The sequence below is a fragment of the Emericellopsis cladophorae genome (genome assembly GCF_022114955.1).
Source record: "Emericellopsis cladophorae strain MUM 19.33 chromosome Unknown NODE_2_length_1295279_cov_118_880017, whole genome shotgun sequence".
Classification (NCBI taxonomy): domain Eukaryota; kingdom Fungi; phylum Ascomycota; class Sordariomycetes; order Hypocreales; family Bionectriaceae; genus Emericellopsis; species Emericellopsis cladophorae.
This window is the reverse complement of record NW_026250927.1, coordinates 902,717-918,415: the sequence shown is the minus strand read 5'-3', so window position 1 is coordinate 918,415 and position 15,699 is coordinate 902,717. Positions and strand designations below refer to the sequence as shown.

Below are 15,699 nucleotides of genomic sequence, written 5' to 3'. Positions count from 1 at the left end.
ACACTGAGAAGGAACAGTTTCCCATTAACACATCACAAAGCGACGGGATGTTCAACACTTGCGTACTTGACATGAAGTTCCGAAGGGGAGAAGACCGATCAGAAGCTAATGATACGCCGGCCTCCCCTCGCTGGGATGGTGGTGAAATCGAATGAAGAATTACATGTGGTTGAAGAAACACGACGATAATGACAAAATCATGAGACGCCTGTAAGACCCGTAAAACCCTGGCCTTAGTGCTCCCGAATCCATGCCTTCGCCTATAATGTTCCAAAGTTATGCTGAGACAGACCCGTCTCTCTAGTCTCTTCGGGTATCGAGATGGCGCGCTCACAAATGAGGGTGAAAGATATAGCGCCCTTTCCGTCAAGAAAGTACATCTAGATGTCTTCAGTCGTGTTCGTAAGTTTTTGTCTATCAAGCCCTGGAAGGCTGTTGACCCCAGTGTCGAGGGCCGTTTCTATGCAGTCGCTTCTCTCAAAAGAACTTGGCCATGGCCCTGCTGAGATCGATGAAATCAACCGGCTTCGTCACGTAGTCGCTGAATCCTGCCGCGGCACACTTATCTTGCACGTCCGACATGACATTGGCTGACAAGGCGATAATGGGCATGTTCGGGAACTTGGCCGATCTCTCCCAGTGTCGGATTTCGCGGCAGGCTTGGTAGCCATCCTTGCGCGGCATGTGGAGGTCACACTGGTACTGTTAGCTGAGAAATCATTCAGATCAAGTTCGAGCAGCTTACCAAGATCAGCGAATAATACTGGTGAGGCTTGGACAAGACCTTGTCGGTGCATTCGGCGCCATCGACCGCAACCTCGACGTCTACGCCGATCTTGTTCAGGTACTTCATGAGCACCTTCTGATTGACTGGATTGTCTTCCACGAGAAGCACCTTGTACCCCTTGTTTCCCATCCGCTTCTCGATCTCCAGGTAGCTGGCCTTTTGTGTCTCCACCATCTGTTGCGCAGTCGACCGGTTGCGGTCAATGCTCAAGTCCCGGACCTTGTCAGGGTCGAAGATCACGGCAAAGCGCGAGGGCTTGACTGGCTTGTATATGAAGGATATTTGATTGTCCGCGAGCAGCTTCTTGTGAGTCTCACTGCTGGCGAGCTTCAGCACAGCCTGTCGCTGGACCGAATCAGACAGCACCAATATTGTTGTGTTGTCGGCCTTTTGTGTCTTGAACAGTTGATCCATCAGGTCCAGCACGGCCTCAGCTGAGCCCAGATTGATGACGATATGGGTGAACTTGATGGGGTCGTGTCCGCCAATTAGCTCCTGGGCTTCTTCGACGCTCCCAAGAGCTGTGATTTGGTGGGGTACATGAGAAGGCAACGTCGTCTCAATGTGCTGCGTGGTGGCCTCGCGACTGAATTTCTGAGGACAGATAAGGAGGATCGAGTACATTGGCGGGCGGAACTCCTCCGGCGACGGGTGATCTGCAGGCGCCGGTGTAGGTGTGCGGCCGGGCGAACTCCTTCCAGAAGGCATTTCGAGCTTCATCTGGGAGAGGTCCTGACCACTGGCCTTGGCAGCCTCGCTGAAGCGGGCGAGGCCAGTGTGGACCGTTGTGATTGAGGACTTGTCCGTAGCATGCGATTTCCCCGACAGAACAGACGGGTTGGAGCTTCCGTTCGACCCCACTACTGGGGAAGATTCCTGCTCCGAAGCCGCCAACGGAGATCCTTCGACGTTGCGTAACTGTTTTGGCGGTGGCAGTGGTTGGAAATTACCTGGGACGCTCTCCGTGGAAGGCTGTCGTGACGTAGCGGAGTACATTGTTGAGACTGGACTCCCTGGCAGATCGGGGTGATCCTCAGCAGTAGGTAGCGTGAATCGCGCTGTAAACACAAATTTGGATCCCTTTCCTGGTTCGGCTGTCCCATTCATCTGGCCCCCATGCAACTCGACCAGTTGCTTGGAGATGACCAGACCAAGGCCACTGCCACCATGCTGTCTCGTGCTGCTGCCATCGATTTGACTGAAAGGCTTGAAAATTAACTCAGCCTCTTGCTTCGTGAAGCCCTGCCCAGTATCGATAATCGAGTATTCCAGCATGATCTCGTGGTCGCCGCTATGGCCATCCTCTTGAGTGTACACCCGACAACGACTGAATACCTCGCCTTGTGTGGTGAATTTGATGGCATTACCGATGACGTTGAGCAGCACTTGGCGAATGCGTACCTTGTCGCCCTTGACCCAGGCGGGCACGTCGCTCTCTACGAGGTAGTTGAGCTCCAGGCCCTTGGCAATAGCCATGGTCGAAACGAGCTCATTTACATCCTCGATGAGCGAGCGTGTGTGGAACCACTCGAACTTGAGCTTCATCATGCCCGCATCGACCTTTGAAAGATCCAGTATGTCGTTGATTATCATGATCAGGCTGTTAGCGCTGGTTTGGATAGTGTTGGTATAATCGCGTTGCTCCTCGCTCAAGATGGTGTCTTGCAGAAAACTAACCATCCCGGAAATGCCAATGAGAGGTGTCCGAATCTCGTGTGACATGTTACTGAGGAAACGGCCCTTGGTTTCCATAGCCTCTTTCAGCTTCGTTTCAAGGATTTTGTGATCATTGATGTCAGTGGCGGAACCAAAATAGGAGCTGGCGCCGCTGCCAAAATCGATGGTGTCGATCTCTACACAGCGGATAAGATGCCATCGATACTCTCCGTTCTTGGAGCGGAGGCGAACTTCGGTCGTGTAGGAGAGGCGCCCGTTACTATCGGTGCCGACCTTGATGATGCCCTTCCTGGCTAACTCGTTTAGATCTGCCGACGGCAACTCATAGACTGAAGAGTTGCCAGAGCTGTTGTGACGAGAAAGCGCCTTGTGTACGCCGCGAAGCGAGGCATCGGGTGTCTTTACTTGTTTCCCAGGGAGAAGTGTGTCTGTCGATGGGGCTTCTGACGTCGGTGTGCCCCGAGTCTTCTTGCTCGATTCGGGCCCTAGTGGTGTGGGAGGCGCGTCTGTAGGGATACGGCATTTGGCCAAGTCCTCGGGGTGTACATAGTCAAGGAAGCCTAGACCCAGTGCATCATCAAAGCTCTGGCCTGTGTATGACAGCCATTGCTCATTGGCGAAAGTAACACCGTCCTCCTCCGTCGCTGTGAAGATGATCTGGGGAATAAGATTAGCCAGAAGCCGGTGTTTAGCCTCAGAGGCTTCAATCTCTTCTTGCCGGGCCGCCCTCAACTCGGCGATGTGTTGGTCGTGAATGTCCATGTAAGACCCGAGGAACTGCATAATGACTCCACGTTTATCCTTTGAGGCTACAGCTCTGGCGTAGAACCACCGGTACTGACCATCAAACCGTTTGATGCGCACCGTCCTAGAGAATTGCTCACCCGTTCTCAGGGAATGGCCCCATGCCTTCAAATATTCGTCACAATCGTCTGGGTGTATGCTGCCCCATGGATCTTCCGCCAAGTCGGCTACTGTTTGACCGCGGTAAGACAGGTACCTGCTGTTGACCCAGACAATTTCGCCAGTTTGGGGCAACGCGACGAATACATGAGCGGGGAGTGCATCAAGCATGAGTCCCTTGAGTCTGTCTGACGGCGGCGGCATGTCAGCAGCGCCAGGGGCGAATGACATCGTCCGCGCAGGATTGCCGCTGGGAGGTGCAGGCCTGCTGACGAGGCTCGAGCTCGGCGGCAAAGACTGAAAGGTTGAGGAAAAGTCCGCGCCGTAGGTATGCAGCATTGAGTGCCTACTATGTGCTTGCTTGCTGTCGAAGCGTCCGGCGTCGGCTACTTTGCTGCGCATTTCCTCTGTTGCATCTTCCGCTCCGATAGAGCCACTTCTCTGAGTACTCTTAGACATTCGATGAGCGGCAGCTGCCGCCAGGGCTTCTTCCATGTCTGCCGTACCCCCGTTGATAGGCTCGGTTGCGTTACTGGCGGCATCGAGGGGCTTGGTTGCCGAAAGTCGAGATTGCGGTCGCTTCTCGGTGGGCGAGTCTTCTTTGGGCCCGCTACGACTGCCCGATCCACTTCCAAATGTCTCGTGGCGGGAAGTCGTTGGTCGTTGTTTACTACTGAAGTAGCTCTCCCCCATATGAGCAAGAGCTGACGGGCTGGCGACTGGTTGCCTTCTATCGATGATGCTCCCGAGAGATCCAGTTTCCCAGCCCGGTGTACCAGCAGGAGAGCCTGTCATGCTCTTGGAGACGCAAGAGTACTCACTTGGACTTGTCATAGTGGTGCCTGTTTGGGAAGTATGACGGCCTAGATCGGGGGCGTTTGGATATGGTGTGGTGGCCAGGGGTCGACCATCTGAAGCCACAGCGCCGAAGCCAGTTGTCGATGGCCTTCGGCGATTTAAGCCTGCTATTTCCGTCTCCAGGTTCTCGAAGTGTCTGCACAGAGAAAAGGAGGTGGCCATATGCGGAGCTAGGTGCTCCAGGGAGTGGCGCAAGTTCGAAGGGTAAGGGATTACGGGGCTGAGAATAGAGAGAATCGCGATGGGGGCAGGGTTGGCCCTCACTGGACTTGATGGTTCATCCGAGTCACTCTTGGATTCGTCTTGGTTGAGCGCTTGCATCGTTTGATCGATAGCTGCAGTATTGAGTCGGAATGCGCGGCTAGTCTTGGACAGCACCAGGTGAGTTAGGGGTATGTGCATGACGGTCCAGGAATTGTCGACACCAATAGCTTCTTGCGGGGGCAGTCCTGTGTAGACAGCTGGTGAGGCACCAGGATTGAAGCTGTCTTCATCGACTGTTGCATCCGTGAAAAAGGGGTTGTCCTGGGGATCGGCCCGAATGGCTGGCGAGGGAGCAGGTGATTGTGACCATGGAGACGGCGGCGCCTGCTCATACTCTTCGTACTTTGGCGTAGGTGGCCGTGGTTCGTCAAAGTCTACCCGGCCCTTTAAGCCTTGCGCATGATCCCCAGAGCCAACTTTGCCCCCGGCAGGATCCTGGGAGGGCATCGAGGTGCCGAAGATGGCAGAGCGCTTCGTGGTTGGATCAGGCTTTTTCGCAGTAGGCTTCTTGGTGACTTCTGGTTTCGCAGGCTTTGCGTGATCCTGCGACGCTGTGTTGTCGAGATAAGGGTAGCTCCTGGTAAGCGTGACTGCTTTCCCCCGTTCAATCACTCGCAAAACGCCAGCATGGTCAATCAGGGGATCAGCCTCGTAATTGAGCGCTTGCAGCACCGGTAGAACGCGACCTCGACTGTTGTTCGGCGTCACAAAAGGAACTTCCCACGTGGGAATGCTGCGCTCATGTCCCTCCTCTCGGAGCTCATGCTCCTCCAGAGCACCTTCGCTGAGACGTGACTCCTCCTGCGTATCTTCGGCCTGCACTCTCGGCAAATAGCTCCTGCTGCGTGCTAAATATGGGGGGCGATGTGAAGATACAGTTGAAGTCTGGTCGCGAGACTTTGTCCTGTTATCTTCGTAGGATGTATACGAGTGACGACTGGCCAGCCCAGGTCTCGAAAGGCCTCCCGGCTTTAGTGGATCTTCTTGTGTGAAAGAGCTCAAGGGCGTTCCTTGGTCGCTCATGGGCACGCCACTTCCCCCACTCTTCGCCATATAGCCCAGGCTAAGCTCATCTTCAGAATGCTCATTGTAAGTTGCCTTCTGACCCCATGGTACATTCTCAATATCTGTCGAGTCAGCTGGAATGGACAATGTCACCCTTTCAGCCAAGTAAACATCTCTCATGATTTGTACAACAGTATTCCACCAGGCGTCCAGCCCTGGCTCAGCGGACAACATCAATGATAGCTCATACAGATTCGGATTGGGATATTCGAGGCTCTCGGCCTGTGGCGAGGCACCTGCTGGGTTGAAGGCAAACGTTGATGCCGGTGTTGACAAGTTGGATAAGACTCGGTCCAGGGCTCCTGAAGATGGTTGGAACGATGCCACATGCGAAGGTCGATAATTGCCTCCTGAGGCTGAAGCAAACCCTCTGGAGCCCAAACCTCCCGACGCCATTCGGGGAAACGGGTAGGAAGGCGTGCTTGCTACATTTGCTGGTGTCATCCCTCCACGGACCGTATTGCCAGATTCAGTAGAAGCGTTCGTGGCGGTTGTGTTGAGAGCCAGGGGTATTGCCAAGCCTGACAAAGCCTCTTCGGGGATAGGAGACACCCGCTTATCCGAGGGATTCAAGAATAACGGTCGAGAAGACGTCTCTCGACGTTCCAGGTCGCGTGCTAGCCTCTCGCGATATTCGTTGAGTTGCTTTTGAGAGGGCGCCATGCCTCGCGCTTGGTCGTCCATGACGTATTCAGATTCAGTGTCATGGGGTTGGAACGCCCGCCTGCTTGGACTGGCCAGGCCACCACTGTTGCTTCGATTTGTGCTTATTTGCGGCGTTTTCGACGAGGATTCGGTTCTTCGCCCCGCGGGTGGCTTTGAGCTTTTGTCGCTCGCCATTGCGTCACACGCCCCTGGTCCAGACGACGCATTGAACAATCTCAACGGCGCATGATTTCCGTTCTCGTTCTCAACGGTCACTGGGAATTTTTTGTTCAGAGGTGAGTTTTCTCGGTTGTCGGATCGGTACGACTCTAGCCTTGGCGCTTTTTGTTCGTGAGAAACGGTCTGGTGGCTGGGCATGCCTTTCGCTTATGGCTGTTGGAAGATGCAAAAGAATCCGTACAACGAGGAAATTTAGTTGAGGGTCGGCGTCGAAACTTTGCTGCACAAGCTGAGTGCCACATGCTCCGATGTAAATATCAACGCATTAGAGCCAAGGAAGGGGAAGCGCAATGTCGAGGTTGTTAGGCGAGGGAGGGGGTCGATGTGATGCCGCAATGAGGCGCGTTCCAAAATGGTCGGTCAGCAAGGGTGTCCCGGCGGATCGATGAATAGATGTCAAAAACGCGATGCGCAAGAACGCGATCAGATCAGTATCCCGAAGACTGAAAAGGGACTGGAGACGGGGAACTTGGGGGGGCAACAAGTCAGAGAGGTACGAACTATGAAGTCCAAGTGACAGGCAAGAGGTGGACCAGGCGACTGGTTGTGTCCAGCGCTGGTTCGAGGCTTCGAGCCCATGACTCCAGTCTCCAGGTACCTACTGTTCCAAATGCCACTGAGAGCCGTCAGGGAACAGTCGCTCAGGAGCCACTGGATGGCAGCGAGTAGGTGCACCACCAATCAAGGCAGCGTCCCACGTGGGTCGTGGCTGTCTTCCAGCAGCCCTGGCAATTATGACACCATTTAGAGGCCATCGCCTGCCGCGGATGGGATTACTTGACGTCATCGCACCGTAATATATGGTGTCGCCCCCATCATTGGGCGAAAACTACAGGTACGGATACCCGTTCGATAATTATCAATTAATACTGCCTTACCTTAATTCGTACTGCACGAGTGAAGGTCAACCGTCAGAGCATATCAGCTGGTCGATACGTTGACCAGCGACCCGCGAAGATTTACTTCGAGAGATGCAGATTAATATTCCTCCCACACATGGTCACGCGAGAAGCTCTTAGCGAAGCAGGGCCGCATCACTGCCGCCAGCATCACAAAATCCGCGCAAAGTGGGCTTCCAATATGCCTTGAATGCATTTGTGTTCGCATTCAGGCCCAGGAAATCCCGACATGGAAGAACAAACGGCTCAGTATTCATCGAGCCTCGAGGAAACCTGGATCAGCACCGATTAATTCGGCAAGCCTACATAGAAACCCCATAAAAAGCTATCCACCACGCATGACAGCCAGCACACCAACTTCGCGTCGTTCGTCATCTGACACGTGCCCAGCGACCGACAACTCTTAACTTCCCGTCTTCACCGATTTTTGCTGCTGCGACTACAATCTAGTACCAAATAAAGAGCTGAATCTGCTCCTTTCGTTTTACCAGATCCACTCCTCAGGCCAGGCCAGGCTGGCTTGAATAAATGTGGGACAAGTCGGATCTACGGACACTGCACGCCATCGAACAATCGACGTTTCGCATGCCGACAATCAGGGGGAAAGCCAAAGCCCCATGGATTGACATGGAATTCTACAAGCCCCTTGTGTGGACTTTGCAATAATTCATGCTACTACTGCCCCCTGTCGACGCTTCTTTCGGCGCGCGCTGGCGGTGATTCGTGTTGTCTCCCCACGCAGCTTGTTCAAGATGGAGTCATGGACCGATGCTAGCAGCATCGGCGATCCCGAACATTTTCCATACGTAGCCTGCAATATTCGATCAAACACCCGCGTTAGATGGCTTGCGGTCCAATAATGGATTCATTGCAAGATGATCTGATTCTTAATGCCTCTTTGGGAGCGTCTTGTTCGCTTTTGCCGTGAGGCTGTGATAGTCGAATGAGGGCCCTTGAGGTGACCAATCAGAATTGCGATGCATGGCTAGATGACTTCAAGACTCCAGGTTGTAAATCGTGAGGCTGCTTCTAATTACGTGCCGGATCGAGCGTAAATGCGGTGTGCATATAACATAAGTGCATATGATTCCAAATAGTATGAAAGATTCCCGCATTGCGGCATGTCTGACAGGCCCTCGATGACTCAGGGAACGTTCGACGCTTTGAATCGCAAGACCCAACGCCGGAGTGCACCCAAGTAAACAAACAATGTGCCCACGGTTTCTTTGACCAGTCAAGGCGATCTTCACATTCCAAGCTTCTGCTTTTGGATTCGAGGCAGAGTACCCGTCAGAATCAGGACTGACAAGAGTATTGTCGCCCACAACTTGATCCCCAGCACGTTCTCGTTGAACTCTGTTTGAGTCGCCGCGATCACCGTCACGAGGAGCAAGACGAGGATAAGGTATCCACTCCAGCGATGGTATTTATAGAGAGATTTCGCATTGTCCACGCCTCCATACAGTGAGGGCACTGCCCACATTGTGAAGCCAACCAAGTACTGCAGGGCGAGGATGATCGAGGTGATGACGCCGAGATAGCCATGCACGGAGTGGAAATGATCATTGTGGTTGACAACCTTGTTGTACTCGATGATGGTGACGCCTCCAATCAGGCAAAGCAAGGCGAGCAGGTTGAGTGAAGCGTGAACGCGTTGACCGATGCGCTTCTGGTCGGCCGTGTGTGTCGGCTGGACGGATAGGATCGACTGAATCAAGACCAGCACGCCTGTGGCTTGGAGGAGCGGGTGACCTGAGAACAGGGACACGGGTTTAGTGAGAGTAGCCACCCAGATCATAATGAACAGCAGAATCGCGCCGAACTGGGTGATGGCAGCGGTGCCTAATTATTATTCCGTTAGCCCAACTGGAGACCCCTGTCATGATGGGCCTTACCCATAATGAGATTCCAAAAGATAGAACCACGACGAGGCTGGGTAGCGTCGCCGGGTCTGCCCAGCAAGGGCTCAGATTCGTTGCCGTTGGGCGCAACCACATTGTCTTGACCTGGAGGCCTTTGGGGCAAACCAGTGGCGCTCATGGTTGTAGTTGGTGGTCGGATCGGATATGTCCTTGGCGTCGTCCTGTTTACACCGGGTTGGAAGCTGGGTCAGGGCGGCAGTTCTTGTTGCTGGTGTCTTCACGTCTCATGAGCGTGTAACCACCAAGGTCTCTATGGGTCCCGCGTCGGGCCTTTATAGAGATTTGAATCAATGAAGTCCGAATCAACGCCGGAGATATGCAACATATGGGGAATGAAGGGATCGATGACGGCTCAAGGAGTGTTGTGTGATTTCATGTGAGCTGTGGCCAATCAGCGCGTGCCGATATACAGGCGGGCTGACATTTGAATGCGGGGGAAGCGGCGGAAGTGACACCTGAGATTGATCACTGCTTCAGAACAACTACGTAGTTTGTTCAAGGGGGGCTTTTGCCCTTGTGACCGCATGTTGCACCAGGCACGCATCGCTAGCCTTCGAATATGATGCGTGCTCCTGTGCGTCAGATCGGACAACATGCATAGGTTTACAAAACATGAACCGTAATGCTTTGCCCAATAGACCAAACACCAAGGGTACTTGATATGTTGCACCACAACAACAGCCTGACCAATGGAACAAACTTGTTCCATAATTGTAGTTATGAATCACACCTGCCTGGACACATATGGACCGCTGCCTAGGGCAGCCTGGCTTTGTCCAGTGAAGCACCTTGTCTAATTAGTAGGGTAGGTAAAATGGCTAAACAACGGCGAAAAGCGCATGATCTACCGCCAAGTCGCACATAGAAGCCCAGATAACCTATTACGCCCTTCGTTGAACCACTTGGCGAGCAAAGTGTCCAGTTGGGCATTTTCATCATGCAAACAATATAATTTATCCGATACTTTGTTTACCTTAGGTTGTAAAAGGGTCCGACGCTCTCCGAGTCCTTTGGTGATGATGCGGGGCATGGCGGGGTTCTCCAGCACTGGCAAACATGTTTGCGGATTCTGGACGCCCAGACACGAAATTGTTTATTTCGTTATTGTTTAATATATGTCCTCGGAGCAAGAGCGTTTGGCAAGTGGTTCGAAATGCAGACAGACTGCCTGGGGGTGCACCATGTATAAGGTCATCATTACTCGATAGTATCGAGTCAACCCACCCAGTGGAGGTCTGAGATAGGCTTCAGCAAGGCACTTTCCGGCAGACAGCCGATGGCCGGCGGCCAGCGACCATCGGAAGCGCCCGTCATGTTGCTCCCTCTTTTGCCTGCGTGAATATACTCATGTTCGCAACCCAGTCTTACAAGCATACATTTCGAAGCTGAGCGAAGCGAGACATCCCTTTCCGGAAATTTCAATCATGGCCTCTATTGTAGACGAGATCGAGTACAAGCTCGACAATGTCCCGGTCACCCCTGTACCAGCCGACAAGATTGATGGGACTTTCCGTTCAAGCACTATTGGTAGGACCACACATCAACTCCTGCAAGTCTCAGCAGCTGAACAATCTAGACCTGATCTCTGGGACATTGGGCGGCAAGATCCTGGCCTTCTCAGATCAATGGTTTGCCGAAGCCTCCAACCTCCTGACACCCACGCCCCCCATCAGCCAGCCGGGCAAAATGGTCTTCACTGGCGCTTGGTACGATGGGTGGGAGACTCGCCGCCACAACCCAGAGCCCTTTGACTGGGTCATTGTGCGCCTTGGTGTCGCATCTGGTACTGTCGAGGGCGTGGAGGTGGACACTGCGTTCTTCAACGGTAACCACGCGCCCGCCGTCTCAGTGGAGGGCTGCTTCAGCAAGAACGACGATGAGGTTGTCTCTTGGAAGGGCGGCCGCGGCAAGTGGGAGACTATCCTGGGCGTGCAAGAGGGAGGTCCCTCGCAGCGCCTGGGATGGAAGCTCAACTCGCCTACTGGCAAGCGGTACACTCACGTGAGGCTCAACATGTACCCTGACGGCGGCATCGCGCGTTTCCGTCTCTTCGGACACGCCGTGCCAGTCTTCCCCCAAGACACCAGTGCCGTCTTTGACCTCGCTGCTGCGGTCAATGGAGGTGTCGCGGTTTCTTGCAGTGACCAGCACTTTGGCACGAAAGATAACCTCCTCCTACCAGGGCGCGGAAAAGACATGGGCGACGGCTGGGAGACCAAGCGCTCTCGAGGTGACCACATTGACTGGGCTATCATCCGTCTGGGGGCGCCAGGCTATATCGAGAAGTTTGTAGTCGACACAGCACACTTTCGAGGGAACTTTCCGCAGAAGGTGGCGGTACAGGGCATCAATCACGAAGGGGGCGGCGACCCGGGCGCAGATGCTGAAGGTTGGGTGGAAGCTGTCGCGTCGAGCAAAACGGGACCTGACCGTGAGCACGAGTTTGAAAGCGCCGCCAGCTCCAAACCCTTCACCCATGTTAAGCTAATCATGATTCCCGACGGTGGCGTCAAGCGACTAAGGGCTTATGGTAAACGGGTCGTTTGAAGACGTGTGACAGGTTCAGAGCTTAGCATGCAGCACTCGAACACGCTCATCTGCCACCAGTGTAGCGCAATACAATAGCATGACGTGTCATATTGCGCCCAGTTGAGAATGAACGAGGTTAGGCTTCGTCAGGCGCGAATGTTATTTGACAATATTACATACAACCTTGAGTGAATAATAAGAACTTGAGGCAAGGCCGGGTACTTGGAAATGGGATTAAGTCCTGACGTAAGCGCACGAACCACCCGTCTGCCGGAGGGGCCACTAAAGCAGCACGTCGAACTTCCACGCTACCTACCTGGTATTAAGAGCTTCCCTCCTGGAATTACAGAGTGCCATCACCAACCTGACGTGGCAAGTCCCTCACACGATCTCGACGCGCGCTTGATGCGCGCCCCGCGACGAAAGCAGCGATCAACTTGAGGAGACCCTCAGTTCCCGCCATATAGTCGAACGACGCGGCCTATGAGCCAGGTGTCCTGGCTCTGCCCCTCCCTCCATAGCTATGGACCTTGGGGTGTCTAGCGCCGACGAGAGCGAGCAGAGGCCTCGCCCTCTTCCTGACGACTTGCCGAAATCCCTGAACGATCGACGGCATGCCTCAAAGGAGAGCTATGTGCCTGATACGGAGTTGTACGACGGCTGGCAAGGTGGGCTTCCCGTGTCGCGTGATGGCAACTAGACGTACTGACTGGCTGGAAAGGAGAATCACAATTTCTCACAACACCCGCTTTGGCCAAGCCTCTCAATTTTGGCAACCTGTCTCTCAACGATTACGAATACGAGAAAGACACAAGCAATGCGCCCAAAGACAGCGACACTCGGCTGATGGAGATGCTGGCAGCGCAGGCGAACCACCTCTCTACCGAGCTAGAAGACGAGCAGGCTATCATCGATAACGAGACGCTGTCCGATTCGGAGAAGAAGGACATGCTACAAAAGGCTTTGCATACGGCGGCAAGTAACGGCGATGTTGACAGACTCAACAAGCTTCTCGATGGCAGCGCCAAGGACTTTGTGGATGTCAACGCACCTGATGAGGACGGTACGCCACCTCTGATATACGCTAGCTGTTTTGTAGGTCTCCGAGTCCCGGTGGTGAATACGACGTCTAATCAGTGTAGGGCCACGAAATTGTGGTACAGGCTCTGATCGCAAAGGGCGCCGATGTCAACAAGCAAGACCGAAATCAGTGGAGTCCTCTAATGTGGGCAATGACCAACCGACACAAAGGGATCGCCAAGGCTTTGCTGGACAACGGTGCATCAGGAGACCAGAGAACATCAAGTGGTCGCACCGCCTTTGACTTCGTGCCGCCTGACAGCGAGATGTCGTATTATCTCAGCAGCAACGGCTACAGTATTGGCAATGCCGGCATGGATGACGATTTCTACAACCCAGGGTTTGGCCAAGACCGATTTGAGGAGGAACTGGCCGAGATGGAGACACGGAGAAGACTTATGATGGAAAGCGCTCGTGACCTAGAGGTTGACCTAGGCAATGTAGGCATGGACGACCAGCCAGAGGTAAGGCCCCCCAGTCGCATGGTCTACACCCTCGCTAATTGGTCAACTAGCCCGTCGAAGAATTCGAGGAAGAACAGCAGGAGTTCGACTGGAGTCGTTGTCTGCACGACCAGATGTTTGTGTTCCAGGAGCACGAACTTGATCATATCCTCGATATTGTCATCACGAAGATGACTCCTCAACGATCACCGTCACAGAAGCCCGTCCCCGCCAACATGATCTTTCTCAGCGCACGGTATGCCCACTATCACTCAAGTCCAGAGCTTTTGGGTCGCCTGTTAGTGTCTGCCATGGACCGGATCAACGATGTGGTGGAGCGATGCCAATGGGACATGACGATACTTGCGTTTTGGATATCGAACGCGACTCTGCTGTTGCACTATCTCAAAAAGGATGCAGGGCTTGTCGAAGCGACGGTCGAGTTTCAGGCGCATCTCGCGGAATTGATCAATGAGATATTTATCCTTATCGTCCGTGATGCGGAGCGACGGCTGGACAAGGTGCTCGACCCGGCAATGCTCGACCATGAGACTATCCCGGGATTTGAGGATATCACATTCCAGAACGAGTGGAAGATCTTCAAACGCAAAACTACTGTGAAAGAGGAGCCTCTCGAGAAACGATTTCGACCACCCTCGCCGAAGCAGCGCGCTAAACCAGCGCCCCGGAGTGTCACCTCGTTATTGTCGTCAACCCTTTTCGTGCTAGACCTTTACGACATTCACTCTGTGATCACGGCGCAAATCATGTCGCAGCTCATTTACTGGATCAGCGCGGAGCTTTTCAACCGCATCATGTCGAATCGGAAATACCTCGCGCGAACGAAGGCCATGCAAATACGAATGAACATCTCGACGCTGGAGGAGTGGGTGCGGACAAATAACCGGCAGGCTGAGCACTACGAGGCGGGGAATACGGAGGCAACGGGCGAGACAACGGCGGATGCCGCTCGCCAACACCTAGCACCGGTCATACAGCTCCTACAGTGGCTACAGTGCTTCTCCTCGCTGGATCCGGACGACCTCGAAGCACTGATTGCGACCCTGCAACAACTCAAACGATTAACACCACAGCAGCTGATCCACGCGGTCAACCACTACAGACCCGAGGTCGGAGAAAAGGGGCTGCCGAAGAGCGCCATGAAGTACTTGCTTTCCCTACAAAAAGAAGCGGCAATGAAGCGGGATCGGCGGCGAAGCAGGAATATGTCACCGATGCCTGATACCTCACCCGTGACGCCCGTCAAGGGCAAAAGGTCTAACAGTGCCCACCTAGAGACACCGGGAAGCATTCAGGACACACCCGGAAACGACGGTCACGGCGGGTCAGATGACGACGACGATGCCCCCGAGCACCTTCTTATGGACCCCGCCATGATGCTACCATTCACGTTGCCTTCCGTCACAGACATGCTCGTCTCCTACGGCGCGGGCTTAGGCGGTGTGAACAGGGAGAGAGAACGTAAGTATATACCATCGGTGCCCCCCGAGTTCCTCGAAAAGCTCGAGGTCAGCGGTGCAAGGAAGGGGCCAATGTTCGAAGAGAAGGACTGGGAGAATGAGGAGGTCTGACGGGTTCACGACTCTATCCTCTTCAGAGAGCTTCCTGTGGATCAGAAAAAGTCAATGCCACATCTGGAGGGGCTAGCCGAGCTGCATGCTGCAAGGAACAGGAAATGTGGCGGCCAGTCCATGCCTCTAGCGCAAGGCCCGAGGATACCACAAGAAGTTGTCATCTCGTTACTTCTGCTGCGACCCGAGGACCGGGTTTGTTGGCGGGGGGCGCCTTAACCAATCTCATGGCTTCTAGAGCAAAGAGACTCGCTCTCTTCATTTTGCAAAGCCGGCGCAGCCAAGCGAGTCAATAGGTTGAAGAGGCATTGTCCAGATGTATCATACGGCGCCCGGACTTGATGGTGAATGGTAACGTCGGCGCACAATATTTCCTTGTTCCCTCTTTCTTTCAAGGTGACGGATGCAGTAACAGTTGAACGTGCCGTGATAGGTTGGACATTGATGCGCTGGCTGCCGCCACGTCGAGCTACAGCTGCAGGATGCCACCAAACAGGGCTCGTGGGCGCCACATGAGATTCCTTTTGGGCAACGGCTAGGAAAAGAGAAGTAATCCAATTGCTGCTTTGGGCACGGCCTGGATCGGCCTATCGCACCTTTTTGGGAGGCAGTTCAATCGGTGAGAAGTGTTTGTCTACCTTTCATGTGTCGACATGTCGTTGGACTCGGGCCACCACCACCTGACACCGTACTCATCACATGCACCCGTTGGCTGACACAAACAATGATTGCAGCTCAGTTAGTAGCACGCGCAAAAGACTGCTCCATGGGAAGGGTGTTATGTGCGGCGGGCGG

At 53.9% G+C, this 15,699-nt stretch overlaps 3 protein-coding genes across 3 annotated transcripts; 1 reads left to right on the top strand and 2 right to left on the bottom strand.

Moving 5' to 3' along the window:
• Positions 1 to 477: 477 nt before the first annotated feature.
• J7T54_007041 (Peroxide stress-activated histidine kinase-like protein) lies at positions 478 to 6,238 on the bottom strand (the record flags this gene model as incomplete). Its single annotated transcript, XM_051510135.1, has 3 exons — positions 478 to 696; positions 746 to 5,305; positions 6,011 to 6,238. 3 exons carry the CDS (start codon positions 6,236 to 6,238, stop codon positions 478 to 480), a joined length of 5,007 nt encoding a protein of 1,668 aa, XP_051366255.1.
• Positions 6,239 to 8,584: 2,346 nt separating this feature from the next.
• J7T54_007040 (uncharacterized protein) lies at positions 8,585 to 9,378 on the bottom strand (the record flags this gene model as incomplete). The annotated part of the gene is made up of 2 exons (XM_051510122.1): positions 8,585 to 9,180; positions 9,234 to 9,378. 2 exons carry the CDS (start codon positions 9,376 to 9,378, stop codon positions 8,585 to 8,587), a joined length of 741 nt encoding a protein of 246 aa, XP_051366254.1.
• Positions 9,379 to 10,684: 1,306 nt separating this feature from the next.
• Positions 10,685 to 14,904, top strand: J7T54_007039 (Allantoicase; the record flags this gene model as incomplete). The annotated part of the gene is made up of 6 exons (XM_051510112.1): positions 10,685 to 10,787; positions 10,837 to 11,790; positions 12,311 to 12,457; positions 12,511 to 12,884; positions 12,953 to 13,333; positions 13,384 to 14,904. The coding sequence occupies 6 exons, from the start codon at positions 10,685 to 10,687 to the stop codon at positions 14,902 to 14,904; spliced, it is 3,480 nt and encodes a 1,159-aa protein (XP_051366253.1).
• Positions 14,905 to 15,699: the final 795 nt, after the last annotated feature.